Source organism: Protopterus annectens, chromosome 1.part0 (assembly GCF_019279795.1).
Source record: "Protopterus annectens isolate FY-2018-M chromosome 1.part0, PAN1.0, whole genome shotgun sequence".
Classification (NCBI taxonomy): domain Eukaryota; kingdom Metazoa; phylum Chordata; order Ceratodontiformes; family Protopteridae; genus Protopterus; species Protopterus annectens.
The window spans coordinates 862,322,427-862,342,788 of record NC_056725.1 but is presented as its reverse complement, the minus strand read 5'-3'; the positions used below and the strand labels follow the sequence as shown (position 1 = coordinate 862,342,788).

The 20,362-nt window shown below is 45.3% G+C and overlaps 1 protein-coding gene across 1 annotated transcript in view; it reads left to right on the top strand.

Annotated features, from left to right (window-relative positions):
- Positions 1 to 20,362, top strand: part of TTC13 (tetratricopeptide repeat domain 13) — a gene marked incomplete in the record, with an annotated part of 1,979,199 nt that overhangs the window by 495,378 nt on the left and 1,463,459 nt on the right. The window contains 1 exon segment of the mRNA XM_044063689.1: positions 9,703 to 9,795. Coding sequence (XP_043919624.1) covers positions 9,703 to 9,795 — 93 coding nt within the window.

Here is a 20,362-nt window from a genome sequence, read left to right as displayed (position 1 = left end):
AAAAAAAAAAAGGGGGAAAATTCCTACCCCCCCATGGCTTTGTGGAACACAACTTTGACTTACCAAATACATCTTCAAGCTCATTTCCTGCCAGGAAAGCAAAATACTCTGGCAGACGACCTAAGCAGAAATCTTATGGACCCGCACGAATGGAAATTGGATCCACAAATCTTCAGCATGTTAACACAGAAATGGGGGATCCCAGACATAGATCTATTTACCTTTCCCCAAAATTATCAGTTGGACAAATTCTGCACAAGAACTCATCACAAAAAAGCATGGAAAGTGGATGCTCTATCCTTCAGCTGGAAAAACCTGTCAGTCTGTGCCTTTCCCCCTCTGCCTCTACTCTCCAAGGTCTTACTAAAAGTCAGACAGGAAAATGCAAAAATGATCCTAATTGCTCTGGACTGGCCTCGCCAGCACTGGTACCTGCTTCTAAGGAATATGTCTCACCTTTCTCCATGGTACTTGCCTCAAATAACTCATCTACTGTCTCAGCAGAACTGTCAAATTCTGCACACTCAGCTCCAAACTCTGAATCTTGCAGCATGGCTAATCAACTAATTATTCAAACAACACCTCTCAGTAAATCTGTGATGGATGTCATTTTGGAAGTTAGAAGGCCTAGTACTAGAAAATCTTATGCTGATAAATGGAAGAGATTCTGTGCTTGGAACCAAGCACAAGGAACAGACACAGTAAAGTCCAATATTCCTCAGATTTTATTCTTCTATAAAAATCCATGCCTCTGCCATCTTGGCTCATTAGAACACAGAACCTCCACTATTTTCTCATCCACTGCTTAAACAGTGTCTTAGAGGGGTCAGAAACTTAATGCCACCCAGAAGAGCACCAACTCCTGCATGGGACCTCAATTTTGTGCTGGAAAGACTCACCCTGCCTCCTTTTGAACCAGCAACTACTGCGGATATAAAATTTCTGTCTTGGAAAACAGCTTTCCTTTTGGCAGTCACTTCAGCAAGAAGGGTTTCAGAACTACAGGCTCTCATGGCAGTGGAGCCTTTTATTATATTTTACCCGGACAGGGTGTCCCTCAGGACCAGTCCTTCTTTTATGCCTAAGGTGGTATCCAGTGTGGCTCTTAACCAGACCATTCATCTGCCAACATTTTACCCAGATCTGCAGAACAAGAGGGAGTGGATTCTGCATTCATTGGATGTACACAGGCAACTGAGATCCTACTTAAATAGGACCAAATCTCTAAGAAAGTCTGAGCAACTATTGGTAGCATTTGCTGCAGGGTCAGAGGGGAAGGCTATATCAAAGCAGACTAATGGATAAGCCACTGCATTCGTTTCTGCTGTTTGCACCATGGTAAACCGGTGCTCAAGGAGATCAGATCACATTCCACCAGGGCTGCCTCTACTTCAGCGGCTTTTCTCAGAGGGGTCCCAGCCAAAGACATTCTGGAAGCTGCTACTTGGAGCTCTGTTCATACCTTCACAAAGCATTATCATTTACCTCTCTTCTCCAAATCCAGGGCAGGCTTTGCCACTGCAGTCCTGCAGGCCCTTATAGCCGCTCCTAATGCTGTTTAGTTCCATCCTCTCATCCTTAGCTTTGGGATTCTACCCAAATGTAATGACTGCAACAGTGTGAAACACGAAGAACATAGTACAGTTGTGTACGCTTACCATAAATGTAGATGTTCGAGTGTATTCACTGTTGCAGTCCAGGTTACCCACCCAGCATCCCCCTTTCTGTACCTTTTCTTTCCTTCACTATACTCAAAAGCCTTTGTGGTGTATTTGCTTTTAGTTGAAGGTAAAGTTTGTTTCTAAAAGTGCAATTATTTATTTACTGTTTAGTTACATATATATTTTTGCTCCCCATTTGGAGGGGCACCTGACATCTGGGGCAAGAAAAACTGAATAAAATGGCATCTGCTGCATGTTTTATACCCCTGACATCATGGAAGGAGGAGACAGCAACCGACGCAGGACCCAAGACTTTGTTATTCAGGCCGACTGAGGGCAATCTACCAGCAGATTACCCCAAATGTAATGACTGCAACAGTGAATACACTCTAACATCTACATTTATGGTAAGTATACACAACTATACTTTATCAATGCAGTGGTAGCCCACAGTCAGTCCAAATACCAGAGTCAAGGTTTTGTGCATCAGCTGCTGTCACTTGCTGGCTGACATCAGGTCGTCCAAGCTATGAAAGGAGAGCAGGCAACACCATTACCTCAGTCTTTCTTGCCGTGGAGCCCATAGTAGAAACAATTTGCAACAGTGCCAATCAGCTGTTTCCAGGTTTTGAACTTCAGCTGAAAATGTCTAAAGCTAAGTACCCCGTTGGGGATCCTTCCTTTTTCTTGCAATAATCAATGTCCGAAAAAGTCAATAACTGTCTCGCCTGTGGAAAGCAAATACCACACCGAGACTTCCATGTTTACTAAGTCACTTGCATACAAGTACTCTAAAGACCTTAAATTATCTTTACACAAACCAGCCACAGGTAAAAGGTTTTAAAATATTTAATATTAAATAATTAAAACCACAAGACAATATTTTCTACTACACAATCAGTGCTAGTCAAGAGTTCAGAGATCACACAGAAATACTTAAAATAAATCAGTAGTACAGTTCTGACATCACAGAAAAACACTTGGTCTAAACTATCTAATTCTTAGCTATTGCTACAAGAAAACATACTTCTAAAGTAACTTACTTACACAGGCAGTGCTGTGAGTTGGATAGTCAGACAAAAATGCTTAATAATCTCTGGTTCTCACTGTTTAAATTAAAACTGCAGTTCTGCTAAAACATTACATCATCTTTTACACTTTCCTGGTTTTCCCAGGCTACACATTAACTACAGTTACATTCTTAACATCTCCCTTTTGTTATCTTGCAGCTGGTCAGGAACAGAGCAATAAAAATACACTTGCATGTTCAAATCTAGCATTTAACTCTTGGTTAGAACAATAGAAAGAATTTCTTCATCTAGACTTTTCGGCACCATTGTCCACTTGAAAGGGTCACCACGTGCTTGTACTGGGTCAGTAGAGAGCACTGTTGCCACATTTTTGTAACAGCATTTCTTTACATTTTGGACAACAAGCCTGTAGTTTACATTTATATTTACAAATGCCCAGAATTATCTGCACAATTCTATCTGGCTAAGCTGGCAGCCTTCACCCTTCTCTACCAATCTTCACCCCCCACCCCCCCGGAGAACTCACACTATTTTTTCAAGTAACACTTGAGAAACGCTTGAGAGGGTTAGGTCTGTCTGAGTGTACCTCTCCCCATTCCCTGTCTTGAGAGCCCATCTGCATTGGCATTGCCACTCCCACTGTGGTGCTGCACTGGCAAATCATATGCTTGCAACCCCAGGCTCAATCTTAGCAACTTGACATTTTGCTGACTGGCTCTGTTTAACCATGTTAGAGGGTTGTCATCTGTCATAACAGTGAATTTTCTACCATACAGATGAGGCTGAAGTTTTTGCAGTGCCCACACTATGGCTAGACATTCCTTTTCTACAGCTGTGTAGCATTCCTCCCTGGGTTGGAACCTATGACTGAGGTAAACCACTGGGTGCTCTTCTCCCTCTGAAGAAATCTGGCTAAGTACAGCCCTCACACCATGGTTCGAAACATCCACCTGCAGAACATATTCTGTGCTGTAATCTGGACTGGCTAACACAGGTGGTCCTCCCAAAGCTTCTTTTAGCTTCTGGAATGCCTGCTCGCATGCTGGGGTCCACACTACTTTATCTTGCCTGTTCTTCCTTGTCAGGTTTGTGAGGGGAGCAGCTATGGTACTGTAACTGGGAACTAACTTTCTGTAGTACCCTGCTGCCCCTAAAAATGCCCTCACCTGCTTTTTAGTAACAGGTGCAGGCCATGCCTGAATGGCTTCCACTTTGGCAGGTTCTGGCCTTATCTTACCACTCCCCACTCTGTGTCCTAGGTAGGAGACCTCTGCCATACCCACCTGACATTACTCTGCTTAATGGTCAACCCTGCTCTATGTAGTCTGCCCAGCACCTCCCAGACATGCTGCAGGTACTCTGGCCAGGAATGGCTGTAGATGGCAATATCATCTAGGTAAGCAAGGGCAAACCCTCCGGCTCCTACTAGGATATGATCTACCAGCCTCTGGAAAGTCACTGGGGCATTCTTCATCCCAAAGGGCATCTTTGTGAACTCATACAAGCCGAAAGAAGTCACAAAGGCAGACTTCTCTCTAGCACTGGGAGTCAAGGGCACCTGCCAGTAACCCTTGGTAGATCAGTGGTTGTAAGATACTTAGCCCCACCCAGCTGCTCTAGGGCCTCATCTGTCCTAGGCATGGGGTAAGCATCTGACTCTGTGTGACTATTTAATTTCCTGTAGTCCACACATAACCTAGTGCTGCCGTCCTTCTTTGGCACCAGCAACACTGGGGAGGCCCAGGGACTGTTGGACTCTTGAATCACCCCTAATTCCAACATCTCCTTTACCTTCTCCCTCAGGGTCTGTCTGACTCTCAGGCACCCTATAAGGGGCCTGCCTAATAGGCCTTTGGGGTCCTGTATCCACCTGGTGCTGCACCAGGTGGGTGCACCCTGGTTTCCCATTGAACATGTCCCTAAATTCCTGCAACACTGCTTGGATTTCTCGAACCTGGGTAGGATATATCTGCTGGGATATTGGTACCCCTTCCACTGAGGTGTCAGCCCGAGCCACACTGAGGAGATCAGTCCCCAGATCTCCCTCAGACTCCTCCTACAATCCACTGCAAATGCTCAGCACAAGGGCCTCCGTATCATTTTAAGATTTCACTTACCTTTCTTACCACCTTGTACGGTCCCTCATAAGCTGCTTGCAGTTTGTTGCGTCTGACAGGAATGAGAACCATTGCCTGCTGCCCCACAGCACATACTCTAGCTCGAGCATTCCTGTCACACCACACCTTTTTCTGTTGTTGGGCTTCTGCCAGGTTTTCCTGGGCCAAGCCCATGAGTTCCCTGAGCCTTTTCCTGAGGTTTAGGACATATGCCACAACAGACTCCTTGTGAGACTCGCACTCACCTTCCCACACATCTCAAATTAAATCTAGAGGTCCCCTCATCCTATGCCCATACAGCAACTCAAAGGGTGAAAAACCTGTGAATTCCTGGGGAACTTCTCTGTAAGCAAACAACAGATGAGACAAATATTTGTCCCACTCCCTCTTAAACTGATCTGCAAATGCCGGTAGCATGGACTTGATTGTAGAGTTTAACCTCTCAACAAGACCATTTGTCTGGGGATGGTAGGGGGTGGTCTTCATGTGCTTCACCCCACAGGACTTCCACAGACAAGCCAGCAGCTCTTACATGAAACTGGCACCTCTGTCAGTCAATATTTCTTTTGGGAAACCTACCCTGCTGAAAATCTCTAACAAAGCATTTGCCACATTCTCTGCCTCAATGGAGGACAAAGCCACTGACTCAGGGTATCGTATAGCATAATCCACTACCACTAGGATATACTTTTTCCCTGTAGAACTTGGGGTACTCAGAGAACCCACAATATCCATATTTAACCTCTGAAATGGCTTCTCAATCACAGGCAAAGGCATCAAAGGAGCTCTCACCTTGTCTCCTGCCTTGCTTACCTTTTGGCACTGCTCACAGGTCCTGCAGTACCCTGTTACATCTCTGGAAATCCCAGGCCAATAGAAGTTCTGCATAATACGCCTCTTTGTACGTTTTATGCCCATATGACCTGCAAAGGGAATGTCATGGGCTATGGCTAAAAGCGCCAGATGGTAGGCTGTAGGTACTACCAACTGCAGTACTCTCTCACCTTCTAGCCCTCCCTCAGGGGTCCACTCTCTGTATAGTAACCCTTTGTCCCAGTATACAGATTCCCTCTTTCCTTGAGAATCAAGTGCCTCCCTAGCTACCCGCCTCAGGCCTTGCATTGTGGGGTCTGAGAGCTTGAGCCTATCTCAACTCCCTCCTTGTAACCCTTCCCAGCTCCCCTTCCACAGGAAGTCTGGCATCCTCTGACAGTGGTACCTCACTGTCAGCCTGGGTACTACTACTCACCTCTACCTTTGCAGTCACTCTATTCAAGGGACCATCAGTACACACAAGCAGCTGTGGCTTACTTTCAGGCTCACTGCTACAGGGTACCTCCCTCCCTGAAGTAACCACCTCACCAGTACTGGCTGCAAGTATGCAGTCTGTCTGGGTCTCCCCCAGGCTACCAGACACACATGCTTGTCTCCTAGCTTGACCGCGTGTAACTGCATAAGCACATGGTACTGCCTCATCCAAATCCTTCCCTCTCAGGACATCTACAGGATTGTAGTTTAGTACCCCTGTTGTCTCAAGACAACCTACTATTGGCATTTTGTCATTCTCACTTACTGGCTCCCTCACTTTTGGTTTCCCACCTTGCCTCCGTGGACACCTGTATGCCACATGGCCCCACTGGTTGCATTCAAAACATTTAACCCTAGCTCCTTGACGTGTACCTGGACTAGTGGCTTCCCCTGCTACTGGCAGATGCTGTTGGGGCAGTCTGTGCTGTGCTGCCTACTATAGGTTCCTTCAGACCCATGAGAAGTACTGGGGGTCCCCTTCCTTTGCAGGCCTGCCCTGCCTGCCAGGTATAGGTCTCCCTTCTTCCCCAGCTCATCTGAAGTGCCACATTGTGTATCAGCTAAGCAGATCCTCATGTCCACAGGCAAAGTGCTAAGGGCTTGTTCCCTCACCAAAAGGTCTGCCAGCCCTTCAAAAGTGGTGACCTGACATCCACTCACCCACCTATGGAAATAAGTGCTCAATTCAGCAACATATTCACACACACTTTCATCTGCCTTGCGGCTATGCTCATGAAACTTTTTCCTATATGTTTCAGGTGTTAGCTTAAACAGTTCTGAAAGACATTTCTTTACAGCAGTATAATCAAAACATGCAACATTAGACATTTTAGAAACAACAGTTACAGCTTTACCATGGAGTAAGGGGGTCAGGAACCGTACCCTGAGCCCTTGGTCAGCTTCATACTGTTTACATACCCTCTCAAACATATGAATGAAACTATCAAAATTATCCCCCTCTTTAAACTGCAGAAGAAATTTACGGACCTTTTGTGCTTCTGGGGTCCAGTTACTCCCTTCCTCATTACCTCCATGACTCTGGTGAAGAGTCAGCATCTCCTTCTCATGCTGCCTCTGCCTTCCCTTTTCCTCATCTTCCAGACTGAACAGTTTCTCGTTCTCCTCAGCCTGTAGACTCCTCAGTCTCTCAGCTGCTTCTGCTTCCAAACGCCTGGCCTCCAACTCAAGTCTCTTTAGCTCCAGCTGGATTTTTAAGTTCATTGCAGAAAGGTTGAGCTGTCCATTCTCTGAGGGAATTATATCTCTGCTGCCAGTCTGATTGTCCTCCTGGTTGCTATTTTCTGATGCAGCTGTAACCAAGGCTGCAGTCAGGTCTGCCTTAGTCAAGTTTCCATTTACCAGTCCCCTATCCTGGCACATCTGCGCCAGCTGGCTCCTTGTCAGCTTTCCATACTCCTCTGCTGACATGCTGCCTGCTCACCCTGACTAACTAAGCTAACAAAAGAAATAAAACAATTGTGATTTGAACTCTTGAGTATTCACTGCATGGCTGATCTAGAGTACAAAACACCTTCAAAGCTCACTGTACACAAGCTACAGGATTCACTCTACCCACATCACTACAAGCCAATTAGTATTTGCCAACTAATTAATATGTGATGTGGATATCCCACTGCCAAACACACCTCAGAACAAGGGGGAAAGGATACTGCATTCTTTGGATGTGCATAGGCAATTCAGATTTTATCTGGATCGTACAAAGACATTCAGGAAAACTGACCAGCTCTTGGTCAGCTTTAAAACAGGGGCACAGTGGAAACCAATATCCAAACAGACCATTTCCAAATGGATTGCACACTGCATCCAGTTTTGCTACTCCTTACATGGAAAACCACTCCCTAGGACCATCAGAACCCATTCCACTAGGGCAACCTCTACTTCCACAATATTCCTTAGAGGGGCACCCACCAAGGATATCCTGAAAGCTGCCACATGGACTTCAGTCCGCACCTTCACCAAATATTACCATCTGAACCTACTCTCAAAAGCTAGGGCTGGGTTTTCCTCTGCAATTCTGCAGGGCATGCTCACCCACTCTTAGGTTTCTGTTAATCTTCCACCCTTCTCCTCAGGTTTGGAAATCTTCCCAGTGGTTAGGACTGCAGCAGTGAAACACTAAGAACATAGTACAGTTGTGTACACTCACCATAAATGTAGATGTTAGAGTGTGTTCACTGCTGCAGTCTCCCTCCTTCCCCTGATATCTGCTTTTCTTAGAGAGAAACACATTTCTGTGGGGGTCTCTGACCCCAGGACTACTACTAATTATTAAAATTGGACATCTTTGGTTGGTTAAGGCAAGAAAAACTGAGGTAATGGCATCACCTTCTCTCCTTTTATAGCTCAGATGACCTGACATCAGCCAGCGACAGCAGCTGACGTGCAAAATCTTGACTCTGGTATTATGACAAACTGAGGGCTACCCCCCCCCCCCACACACACACACACACTGTCATTCTAGCAGCCTTCCCATTGACTTAACATTCTATGCTGGGTCTACCGGCACTGCAATTAACCCATGATCTAATTCCTGAATTTATGGGGCCAGCTAGGAACCAAAGGACATCCTGGAGGGTGGAGGCCTGCTATCCCATCTTCTTACCAAGGATTTAAGTGATTGCCAACTTTCCCTCCCCCGCATTCATCACTATATTTTTAAGGACAACTTCTCTATTTGGACCACACCTCCCCTTTGGGAGTGTCATTGATGACCCCCCCCCCCATAAGGGCACTACCATCCCTCCCTGCTAATCCCATCCACATTACCTGGGCCATAGTCAGAGCTTTATTCCTCTACACTACTGAAGCGGCTAAGTCTTATGTTATTATCTAGTGACAAGTGTCTCAAGATTTCTTTTTTTCAAACTAAAGGCTAAAAGGATCACACAGGCAAACTATTCAATATAAATTGTAAGAAAGACCCAGCCAGGCAAGAGACTTCATTGTGCAATACCTTAAACATCATGTAGTGGAGGCCCATGGGATATTTGCAGATGACCTTTTATTGACAGACCACTGTTTCAGTTATATGGCTTTTGAATGCCCATAACTTTGTTTTAAGTATTTTAGAGCATTCAGGCCAATGAAACCAAACCCCACTGTTAGCCCGAATGTACCCAAATGACTTAAAAAGCAAAAAGTCACGGGCATTGAGAAGCCATGTAGCTGAAGCACTGGTATGCCTGTAAGGGGCCATTTGCATATATCCCATGGGCCTCCACTGCAGGAGGTCCAAGATATTACACAGAGAAGTGTTGAGATTTCTTTCTTCCAGATGACCCATCTGACAGTGGATCATGTTGAGAAACCATTCACTATTGTACAAAACTAGGAAACTAGATGGATTGCTTTTGGCAAGTAGGGCCTGGAGTTTAGTGGTGCAATGAATGCAAAAGGCAAAAAAGTAATCCTTTAAGCATAAAGATTAGTGACAATATAGATGTGTATTTTGGAAGAATTGTTAGTGAAAAGTAGTATTTTTGTACCAAGTCATTTAACTACTGAAAGGTCAGGTAAAGCTTTCAGTTGTTTTCATGTCCTTTGGCTTTCCTTTTATATTTAAAGGATATCAAGAATGCTGAACTTGCGTTGTTCGAATTGAGCAGAGTAATTAGTCTAGAGCCTAATCAACCAGAAGTATATGAACAAAGAGCAGAGGTGAGTTTTTATTGATATCACAATCTGTTAAATTATGTAAACCATTTTTAAGTGTTATTTGTGTGAAAGTTCTAAAATATACACTTAGTATAATAGGAACATAATAGCTGAGGACTGTGCTGTAACCTAAATTGTCTTCCACTTTTTAGTCTTTTTTGTTTGCTTCGGAGCCTTGGTGGTGCAGCGGTTAGCGTTGCCACCTCACAGCAAGAGGTTCTCCAGCTTGATTCTCGGCTGAAGCGCCTTTTGTGTGGAGTCTGCATGTCCTCCCCACAGTTGAGTGATGTTTCAAGACATGCAGGTAGGTGCGAGTGTGTGTGGGTGTGCCTTCTTTGAAGGTTGGGCGTCAGGCTGGCACCTCAGCACTGCAAAAATCTACTGCCAATCATAAGCGGACCGGCGTTCTGCTGTGGTGACGCCTAACCTGGAAAAGCCGAAAGACATTACTTACTTTTACATATTTCAGTATTGGGTTATTATCAAGTGCTGGAAAACCAGCCAAATGTCATAAAACATTGATGTTAAGTTGTCAATCTCGCCTTCATTCTTGCTGGATGGGTTCGGAGCCGATCCTCGGCTCTGACTCGGCACTTGCTAAGCTCAAAAGTCACTTCCACCAGCTCGAGGCAGCCCCATATCCCATGATGCAAGGCGGAGATTACCCAGATCTCGTTTGCCGCTTCGCTCATGAGGTAACTTTTTACCAGCTCCTGGTAAGTGAATTTTTCTAACTATATTTCTGAGACTTTAGTCCACTCCAGTACTTTATTTTTATATATATATTACTTTATTAACTTCCCGATTCACTTAGCCCCATTCCCGTTAGTATCCAGTTCCCTTTATTCTTTATTTTTGCTAGTCGGGCCTTAGGTCCTTACCCCTCCTATATTTTTCCTGTCAGGGTTTGTTTGGGTGTGTCTGTGTGTTTTTTCCCTGTACTTGATTTTGTTAATTTAGTTTAATTTTTGGACTGACTGTGTAGTGTGTGTGTATTAGGGACTTAGTCATGTCCAAAGAAGCTAGGGTCTCAGGCTTCAAGAAGTGTGACTCGTGCTGTCAGAAGATGTCTCTGACAGACGGTCACACTTCTTGTATTTATTGCCTGGGACCTCTACACCTGCAGGACTCCTGTGCTATTTGTCACTCCTTCAGCCAGAGAGTCCTGCAGGAACGTAAAAATAAACTTATTCTCAGGGGCTTATTAAAGCCTGAGAGCTCCCCGGCTACGTCCAGCTCGGGGAATCCCTCAAAGTCTCCCAAGGCCCAGGCTTCAGTGTCCAAGCCTTCAGCCTTGGCTCCGACTCCCTCGGAGTCGAGATCGGCTCTGGCTGGAGCCGATCCTTCCTTCTCTGAAGGTTCGATACTCTTGCTTCCATGCCTGTGTCGGCTCCGGCTGGAGCCGACACATCTCTGACCCAGCTCGGAGCCGACAAGTTGTCGGCTCCAACTGGAACCGAAGGTTCTTTGGCTCCGATGGCTCCGTCGAGAAAGAGATCCAGATCTCCATCGCTGGAGCCTATTCTTTTGGCTCCGGTCTCTCCCTTACTTTCGGAGCGGAGCCATCGGAGCCGATCCTCAAGGACTTCCAGACTCTCAGACCATGACTTGGAGAGAGTGGTGAGTAGACTGCTGAAATCACAGGCACTGGCCCATATGCTTCATAGCCCATCTCAGCAGACGACCGCTATTCCACACCCTCCAGAAATTCCTCCTTCGACTCTCCTTCAGAGCTCGGAGCCGGAGCTTATTGGAACTGTGACTGTTGGTGCTTCGGAGCCGATACCACTCCTTCGGCTCTGTCGCCTTCGACTCCTATCTCCTCCTTGAGACCGCCCTTGGAGGGATCCGTCGTCGGGCTTCCTTTGTCGGTTCCGAGGCGAGTGGCATCGGACCCTTGTCCGACCCGTTCTCCCCCTTGGAGTTTCGGCTTTGGTAAGCTCGGCACCGACAGCTGCTTCGGAGCCTTCCCTTTCGGTGGGGCCGGGGATTCCTGTTTCCTCGGAGTGGGAGCTCTTGGTCCTCCCCGGGAGGGGAGCCTTCGAGGTGATGAGGAGTGTACTAGCCCCCGAGCTGAGTCAACAGTCGGTCCTTTAGCTCCTCCCTCTTCAGTGCCTGTAGATATCTCTTCCCACTCTCTTGCTCCCAGACCCAGAGATCCATCGCCCCAGGTTTCCCCATTGGGAATACCTTCCTCTTCCGAGGTTTCTCCTGATCCTTCAGGGGGAACCCCCGCGTAAGAGGACTTGCAAGAGGAAGCATTTAGACTCCTGAGTCTACAACATCAGATACCGACTTAGATGAGTCGGAGGGGTCCCCAAGATCCCCCTCTGAGGATGTCTCCTTTTCAGACATTCTTGAACTCCTGAAACAGAGGGGGAACTGGCCCTCCATTAACCCCTCCGAGGATGAGTTGGTATACCTGGAGGCTTTTGGATCTCGACCCTCCACCTCCTGGGTTTCTCCGCCTTTCGACCCCCTCATGGACGTGATAGTTCGAAAGGCGTGGGCATCTCCTGATTCCGTGGATCCTGTCCCCAGGAGGCCTTCTAAATTTATCATGGCTCCCACTGAAAAACAGTTTCTCACCAAAGGTGTTCCGGTTGATGCCATGGTGGTGGTGGCCGCCACCAAAAAGGAACTTGCAGATCCTTCCGTGCATCGTCCATCCTCCTAACAAGGAGTCTAGGACCATGGACAGGTATGGTAAGCGGATGTTTTCCTCCGCGACCTTTGTTATGCGTTCGCTGAATTATCTATTTCACTTCACCCGACTTCAAAGAGGGTGAGGTGGTACAGGATCCATCAGCTGCTGGGGCTCAAGAGAAGATTGCCTCTCAGCTGGGAATCCTAAATTCCATAACTAACTCCTCCATGCGGCTCATTTCTTATGCAGCCGATGGAGCGAGTAGAGCTGCAGGCACAGGAGTGGCTCTCAGACGCCAGTCCTGGATGTGACTTTGCAATTTTGCAGACCCCTTTAAGGCGTCCTTCACAAACTCTCCCTTCGATGGGACAACTTTGTTTGGACCTCAGGTGAAGGACACTTTTACCAGGTGCGAGCAAGACGGCAAGACTCTTTCTGCCGTACGAGTCCGTTTCTCCACCCCTTCAAGGCCTTACCCCAAAGGTCAGAAGGGAGGGAAAATGTGGTTCCGAAAATCTCAAGGAGTCACGCCTGATGCACGTGGTCAGTTTACCCCCAGAGGCAGAGGGGGTAATAACAGATGCCGCCCTAGGGGCAGAGGGGGTCCGCAGAACCAGGGCAGCAGAGAGCCTCTCTCTGACAAGCCCTTCCAGCATCCCTGAGGTGTTGCCTGACTGCCCACCCTTGGAGGCAGTCGGGGGGAGATTGTCACTGTACCCAGAAGCCTGGCTTTCCCTTTCTCAAGACAAATGGGTACAGTCAGTCATATCTGAGGGTTACAAAATACCTTTTGAGAAAAGCCCCTTCCCTCAAAAAGGATCCCTTCCAGACGTTCCACCCGGTCTAAGGGAAATTGCAAAGCTAGAGGTTTCAAAACTTCTAGAGAAAAGGGCCATCCAGCCAGTTCCAGCAGGCCATTTAGAATCCGGAATCTACTCAAGGTTCTTTTTGGTCCCCAAAAAGACAGGAGACTGGAGACCAATATTAGACCTCAGCAGACTAAACAAGTCTGTCAAAAGACGAGTTTTCGGATGATCACACTTCAATCGATTTTGCCCTTTCTGGGCAAAGACAACTGGATGTGCTCTATAGACCTCCAGGATGCGTACTATCACATAAAAATCCACAGACGCTCCAGAAGGTTTCTCCGCTTTTGGCTGGGGACCAGTCATTTTCAATTCAGAGCCCTGCCCTTTGGTCTCACCACAGCCCCCAGAGTGTTCACCAAATGCATGGCAGTGGTCACGGCTCACCTGAGACGTCAGGGATTCCAGGTGTTTCCATACCTAGACGACTGGCTCCTCACAGCCACCACCAGGCATCAACTTCTCCAGGCCAGGGATTACACTCTACGTCTCTGCAACCAGTTAGGGATTTCTGTCAACTTTGAAAAGTCTTCCTTATCGCCTTGCCAATCTGTTACCTTTATAGGCGCAGATCTAGACACTACTCGGATGTCAGCAAATCTAACAAATCAAAGAATCCTGGATATCCAAAATCATGTTCGGATCATCCTATTCAGCAAAAAGTTACAAGCCAGGTTGGTCCTGAAAGTGTTAGGCCTAATGGCAGCTGCCATCACACTTCTTCCTCTGGCCCGCTTTTACATGCGTCTCCTACAGTGGATGTTGTTTACCCAATGGTCCTTCCAGCAGTTGCCCATGCGTCACAAGATCCTTGTCACACAGATCTGCAAGAGCCACCTATCCTGGTGAATTTCTTCCCCAGTCCATCAGGGCAGACCATTTGTCCCCGCCCCGTAGCCACTGTCACCGGATGCCTCCCTGATCTGGTGGGGGGGGGCATTATCAGGGCAGGATGGTCCATGGCACGTGGCAACCGTTCAAATACCACCTGTATATAAATGTCCTAGAGATGAGAGCAGTGCTTTTAACGTTGCAAGCCCTCAACGACTTTCTTCCTTTAGGAACTATCGCAGTTCACATGTCCGTAGTATGGTATATCAACAAACAGGGCGGGGCCAAGTCCTATCCTCTGTGTCGAGAAGCTCTCAGACTTTGGAAATGGGCGATCTCCTCTCAGCGGTTTCTGATAGCAACACATATCCCCGGGAAAACCAATATCATAGCGGACAGGTTGAGCAGAGCTATACTCATGCCTCACGAGTGGTCTCTCAAACAATCTATAGCGGAAGAGATTTTTCAGAAGTGGGGCCCTCCTTGCTGCGACCTTTTTGCTACACCCCAAAACAGCAAATGCCCAGACTTCTTCTCTCTCTTTCCACTTCCAGGCCATCCCCCCAGAGACGCTCTAACCCAGGATTGGCCCCGGGGGCTTCTGTATGCTTTTCCCCCTTTTCCGTTGATTCCTCAAGTACTTCAGAAAGCTACCGACTTGAGAGCCAAGCTGATTCTCATTGCTCCTTACTGGCCTCGACAAATTTGGTTCCCGTTCCTTCATCGACATCTCATAGTGCAGCCTTGGCATCTGGACCCAGTTCCAGATCTTCTGACCCACCAGTCGGGTCAACTGCACCAGTCCATTCGTTCCCTCAACCTCACTGCTTGGTTGCTCTACTTCCTTCCTTAGCCAGGCTTCCTATGATCTCTAATCCCGTTAGGAATATCATAGTAGCTTCTCTAAAGTCCTTTACCAGAAGGATTTACTCTAGCAAATGGCAACGTTTTTCCTTTTGGGCAAGGTCTAAGAACATAGATCCCTTTACTGCTCCTATTCAGTCAGTTTTGGACTTCCTAGCTGAAAATTTTCACTCTGGTTCTTCTTCTTCCACAGTTAAAGTCCAGCCGGCAGCAATCTCGAATTTTCATGTCGGATTTGCAGACCAGAACATTATGTCTCACAAACTTTGCAAAACCTTTCTCAGAGGGATCTTCCTACCTAAACCACCTGTTAGGGATCCTCCACCACAGTGGGATCTAAATTTAGTGCTGGCATCCTTAATACTTCCCCCCTTTGAACCGGCTGCTACATGCTCGTTGAACTTCTCTCTTGGAAGACACTCTTTCTAGTCGCTATTACTTCGGCTAGAAGGGTGTCTGAACTTCATGCTCTCTGTGTTCGTCCCCCTTACTTGGTCTTCCACAAGAATAGAGTATCTTTGAGAACTAATCCATCCTTTTTGCCCAAGGTTGTTTCTAAGATAAATTTAAACCAATCTATTGATCTTCCAGTATTTTTTCCCAATTACTCTGACAGGGCAGAACAAAAATTGCATTGCCTAGATGTTCATCGCCAACTCAGATATTACTTGGACAGAACAAAGCAATCTAGAAAGTCTGATCAGCTTTTTCTTTCTTATGCTGAAAATAAGAAAGGTCTCCCCGTTTCTAAGGTGACCTTATCCAGATGGCTGTCTTCCACTATTTCTTATATTTATCAGCTTAGGGGCAAACAGCTGATCTCAATACCAAAGGCTCATTCTACTAGAGGCCTAGCCACATCTACAGCCTTTCAGGCTAGACTACCATTAGACACTATTTGTGCAGCAGCCACTTGGGCCACTCACTCCTCATACATTCGTCTCAAATTACAAATTGGATTTGGCCTCCAGGGACAGGGCGAGTTTTGGTTCCACAGTTCTCAAGAGTCTGTTCCATTGAGCCACCCAGGATAGAGGTGCTAGGGACGCGGTCCCATCCAGCAAGAATGAAGGCAAGATTGACAACTTAACATTTAGAAGCTATGTACCTACCATAACGTTCCATGTTAGTTGTCTTCTCTCGCCTTCTTTCTTGCGTCCCTCCCTCCTGTCCCCCTAGCCTGGACAAACCTTGTACTATCCTCTTCTCTGGGAGATTTCTCCCTTGGACACCAGTTAGCTCTGCACTTAGTTACCTGGTTCCCCTTTCAGTTTTTTTTTCTCAGGTTAGTTGTTCTTCTTCCCTTGGGGGAAGATAGTAGGTATTTTTCCCTCTAACTACCAAACGAGATCTGGGTAATCTCCGCCTTGCATCATGGGATATGGGGCTGCCTCGAGCTGGTGGAAGTGACTTTTGAGCTTAGCAAGTGTCGAGTCGGAGCCGAGGATCGGCTCCGAACCCATCCAGCAAGAAAGAAGGCGAGAGAAGACAACTAACATGGAACGTTATGGTAGGTACATAACTTCTAATTATTCATCATTGTAGTGCACACTGATATTATTTAATTGGTATTGCATTACTTCACTAATTTGGAGAGAGAAGATTCAGTTGATATGCCAAACCATATTTAAGTGAATACCATTTGTGCAGATAAAAACCACACAAAACCAACTTCATTGATGATTAAGGTTATACTTTTCTCTGCTATTATGTAACTATGGAGCTGGTATATATAAACTGGGTGCTGAAGGGGACTCTTTCCTCGGGGGTTACAGGAGGTGTGCCCCCTTGCAAAAAAGCCTTTACTGATTTTTTTTTTTTTTTTTCACGTGAAAGTAATTTTCATCTCTTTTTATTGATAAGAATGGTATTTGCTTGAATATAATCAAAGGGAATCCAGTTTGGGGAATGCATATCAAATTATCTCACTTCCATTAGATGGCAGTCACATTAAAAAACATTTGTGGATATCTGTGAACACTGTATATGTTAATGGTGTTAGAAGTCAACAGGTAAGGTAAACTAGCTAAGCACCGTCATTGCTCTACCGCATGCCTAATCCAGGAGGTGCTCAAACAGCTAGTAAACTGGAGCCACCTTTGTTATAGTCTGGGGTTTATCCATGTATGCTGCAGAACTAGGCTGTACTAGAACTGTAATATTTGCTCACAGTACTGCTATGGCAATGTTTTACTTTACTGGAATAAATACTGTATTACAATTAAATGATAACTTGAGGACTGCTGAACATGCACTTTTAACTGTTTGCAGACTGCTAGTGGGTGAGTAAGACATTTGTAATATCTGTAACACAGACTTGCACTAGTTCAAGTAGCAGTTTATTCACTGGATGAGACGAGGGCTGGGGGAGATAGGACTGAGAGGCAGATGCCAGCTTGCCCTTCCAAAGGTGGGGGTGTGGGTCAGTTGGCCACTCTCCACCATACAAGTAAAGGCACAGCAGAACAGTGCAGCCAACTCTACAGTCTGGGCTTGGCATTGGTGGTAGCCTTTTGTAGTGCATGCATCCTAAAACTTCTGCACATTGGAAAGGTAGAGCTTGGCCTTTATTGATGTGGTTGCTTACATCATCCACCTCTGGGTGGGATTAATACCTTTTAGAAACAGCTGTCGGTCCATACTAATGAGGGCTTCCTTGTAGGTCCTCTGATTGGATAGTGGCAAGCCATTCAGTGGGTGGCTCTAACGATTGATATCTTTGATCTCCTTTGAGCCCTTGAGATGCCATTTGGGCTTCATTGAAGGCTGATGGTCAGCATCAAGCAGTCTTCATGCTGCATGGACAGTAGCTTCTCTGGTTGAATATTGCCTGAGTCAGCAGCCACACTGTCGACCGACAAGGGAACAAGTAGGTATAGACTCACTGGAGGAGGGGGCTGATGGTTTTTTAGGTGGAATGAAGAAAAGCATCCGAAGGTCCAGTGCTGTGCTGGACTTTAAATGCTGTTTAACTGTGCAATCCGTGCCATCTGGAAGCTGTAATAATTCAGCTGTACAAAGGTGCAATACTCAAAGCAACGTAATCTATCTGTCTACCATTCTGTCTATTTAATCATATCTAGAGCAAAGTACTTTCTGTATGGAACACTTAGATCTTTGCACAGTATAATGCTATATTCTTTAAGCACAGTTAATGTATTCTTGTAATCAAGAGCCAAACACTATTTTGCTAACATATAATTTTTTTTCTACTTAATTAAAACCAGCTCACCTTAAATGTCCCATGATTTTTTTTGCTTGGTTAAATGGTGTAGTCATTCATCACAAAAAGTACAGCATCTGAATGTCATAATAATTCTTCTGCTCAGATGTACTTTGAAAGAAATGGTCATATAGAAGCATCATAAGCGTTATGGTCTTAATGTTTTTGCATGTGCTATTTTCTGATGCCTGATATTAAGAAATAATAGCCTGATATACAGAAAGGAAATATTTAACTTTATTTGACATGTTTAAAAATGCTGCAGTGGTGCAGTGGTAGCATTGCCACCTCACACCAAAGGGTTCTCCCATTCGATTCTTGGATGGAGCACCTTCTGTGTGGAGTCTGCATGTCCTCCCCATGGTCGAGTGGCATTCGAAAGGCATGCGTGAATGGGCGTGCCTTCGTTAAGGTTGGGTGTCAGGCTGGCACCTCGGCACCGTAAAAATCTACTGCCAATCATTAGCGGATCGGAGTTCCACTGTGGCAACCCCTAACTGGGAAAAGCCAAAAGAAGAAGAAGATTTGACATGGTTAAAATTTTTTGGTTTAGAGCCTACGTGTGGCTACCACAGTGACATGGCACGTGTCATCTGAAGGATTTATTGTTTCTACCATGGAAATACACCTGTGAAAAAAAAAGATGATTATAAGGAAGCACCATGTAGTGTCATGGTCTTGATTCTTTGCCATACACTATTTTGTAACATCAGAATGTGAGAAATAACCAAATACTGGCAAGGAAATATTTCACTTTATGTATTTAACTGTATCATTTGGTGCAGGAGTTTACATGTAGATGTTGCAGTACTGTGGGGCACCGTAGCATCTTAGGGCTATATTAATTCTATTGTGCAAATGTATTTGTGAAAAAAGTTAATCATTGAGAAGTACCATACATCATTATGGTCTTTTTTCTTTGACAGAGCATGCGATAGTGAGAAGTAGTAGCCAAGTATGGGCAAAATGAAAATGTAACTTTATCTTACATGCTTTAGATAACTTAGTGCCATGTTTCCATGTAGTTAAGCTTAAGTTTCAGTTCATTTTTTTAAATAAATGTTTTACTGAAGAAAATAAAAGGTTATCTTGGGAAGACAACATGCAACAATCATGGCCTTGATGATGTACCAAACACTGTTTTGTGATAGAAATCATTGACAAATAAAGGCAAAAGGAATATTTAATTTTATTTTCATATTTTTTCATATCTAAAAGCATCATTTGATGCAGTACATTCTTGTGTACATTGCAGTGCTGTGAAACACCTTGAGTGTCCCTTCATGCTGCTTGTTTGAATGACATATTATTTCAGCCATGCAAAGTACAGTATTGAAGACCAGTGCATTGCAGAATCTGAATAATTTATCATTAGTTCTGCTTCATTTCTGAAAAAGATAACCATGTAGAAGCAGTCTAAAGCATTATGGTCTTGATTGTTTTACAAGCACTATTCTCCATTAATTGATAGTACTGGCCAAATGTAGGCATGCAGAATATTTCACTTTATTTCTAATGTTTATAGAGTCTCTCTGGGGTGTTTTTCTGACCATTCTTACTCATTACTGTCATATTACTCCACTGCATTCGAACGCAGCACTGCCAGTACAGTTTAGGGTATTTGATGATGTCAAATGTTGGTCCCTACTAACAGAATAGAAAGCATTGTCAAATATGATATCTATCCTCTCTCCCAGGGGCAAAAGTAGGACTAGCATTTAAAAAGGACTGACAGGTTAAGACAAGGAAAGCTCATCAGCCCTTCCAGCTCAGACACCTGTTGTCTTCACACTGGAGTCTTGCTTAGAGTAACCAGTGTCTCCAGAGTAACCCCCTCACTCTTAGTGTGATTTGTATCATCTAGCGACAGTGTAATCATCATAAATAAATCCTTTAAATGTTTTCACACAAATACTCTTACATTGCCATTATGTATGGTTACAAAACTGACATGTAATGGAATTAATTTTGTAGCATATTGAAGAAGACTTTTGTAAGCAAAACCATTTTTTCTTGGGGATGGTGCAGTAAAGAAGTGACCAGGTCTGGTACAGAAGCCCTTCACCCCTCTCCCACTGCAGAATACTGTATTTAATTCACCATTGAGTCCTCGTGGTAGTAAAAAATGAGAAATTTAAT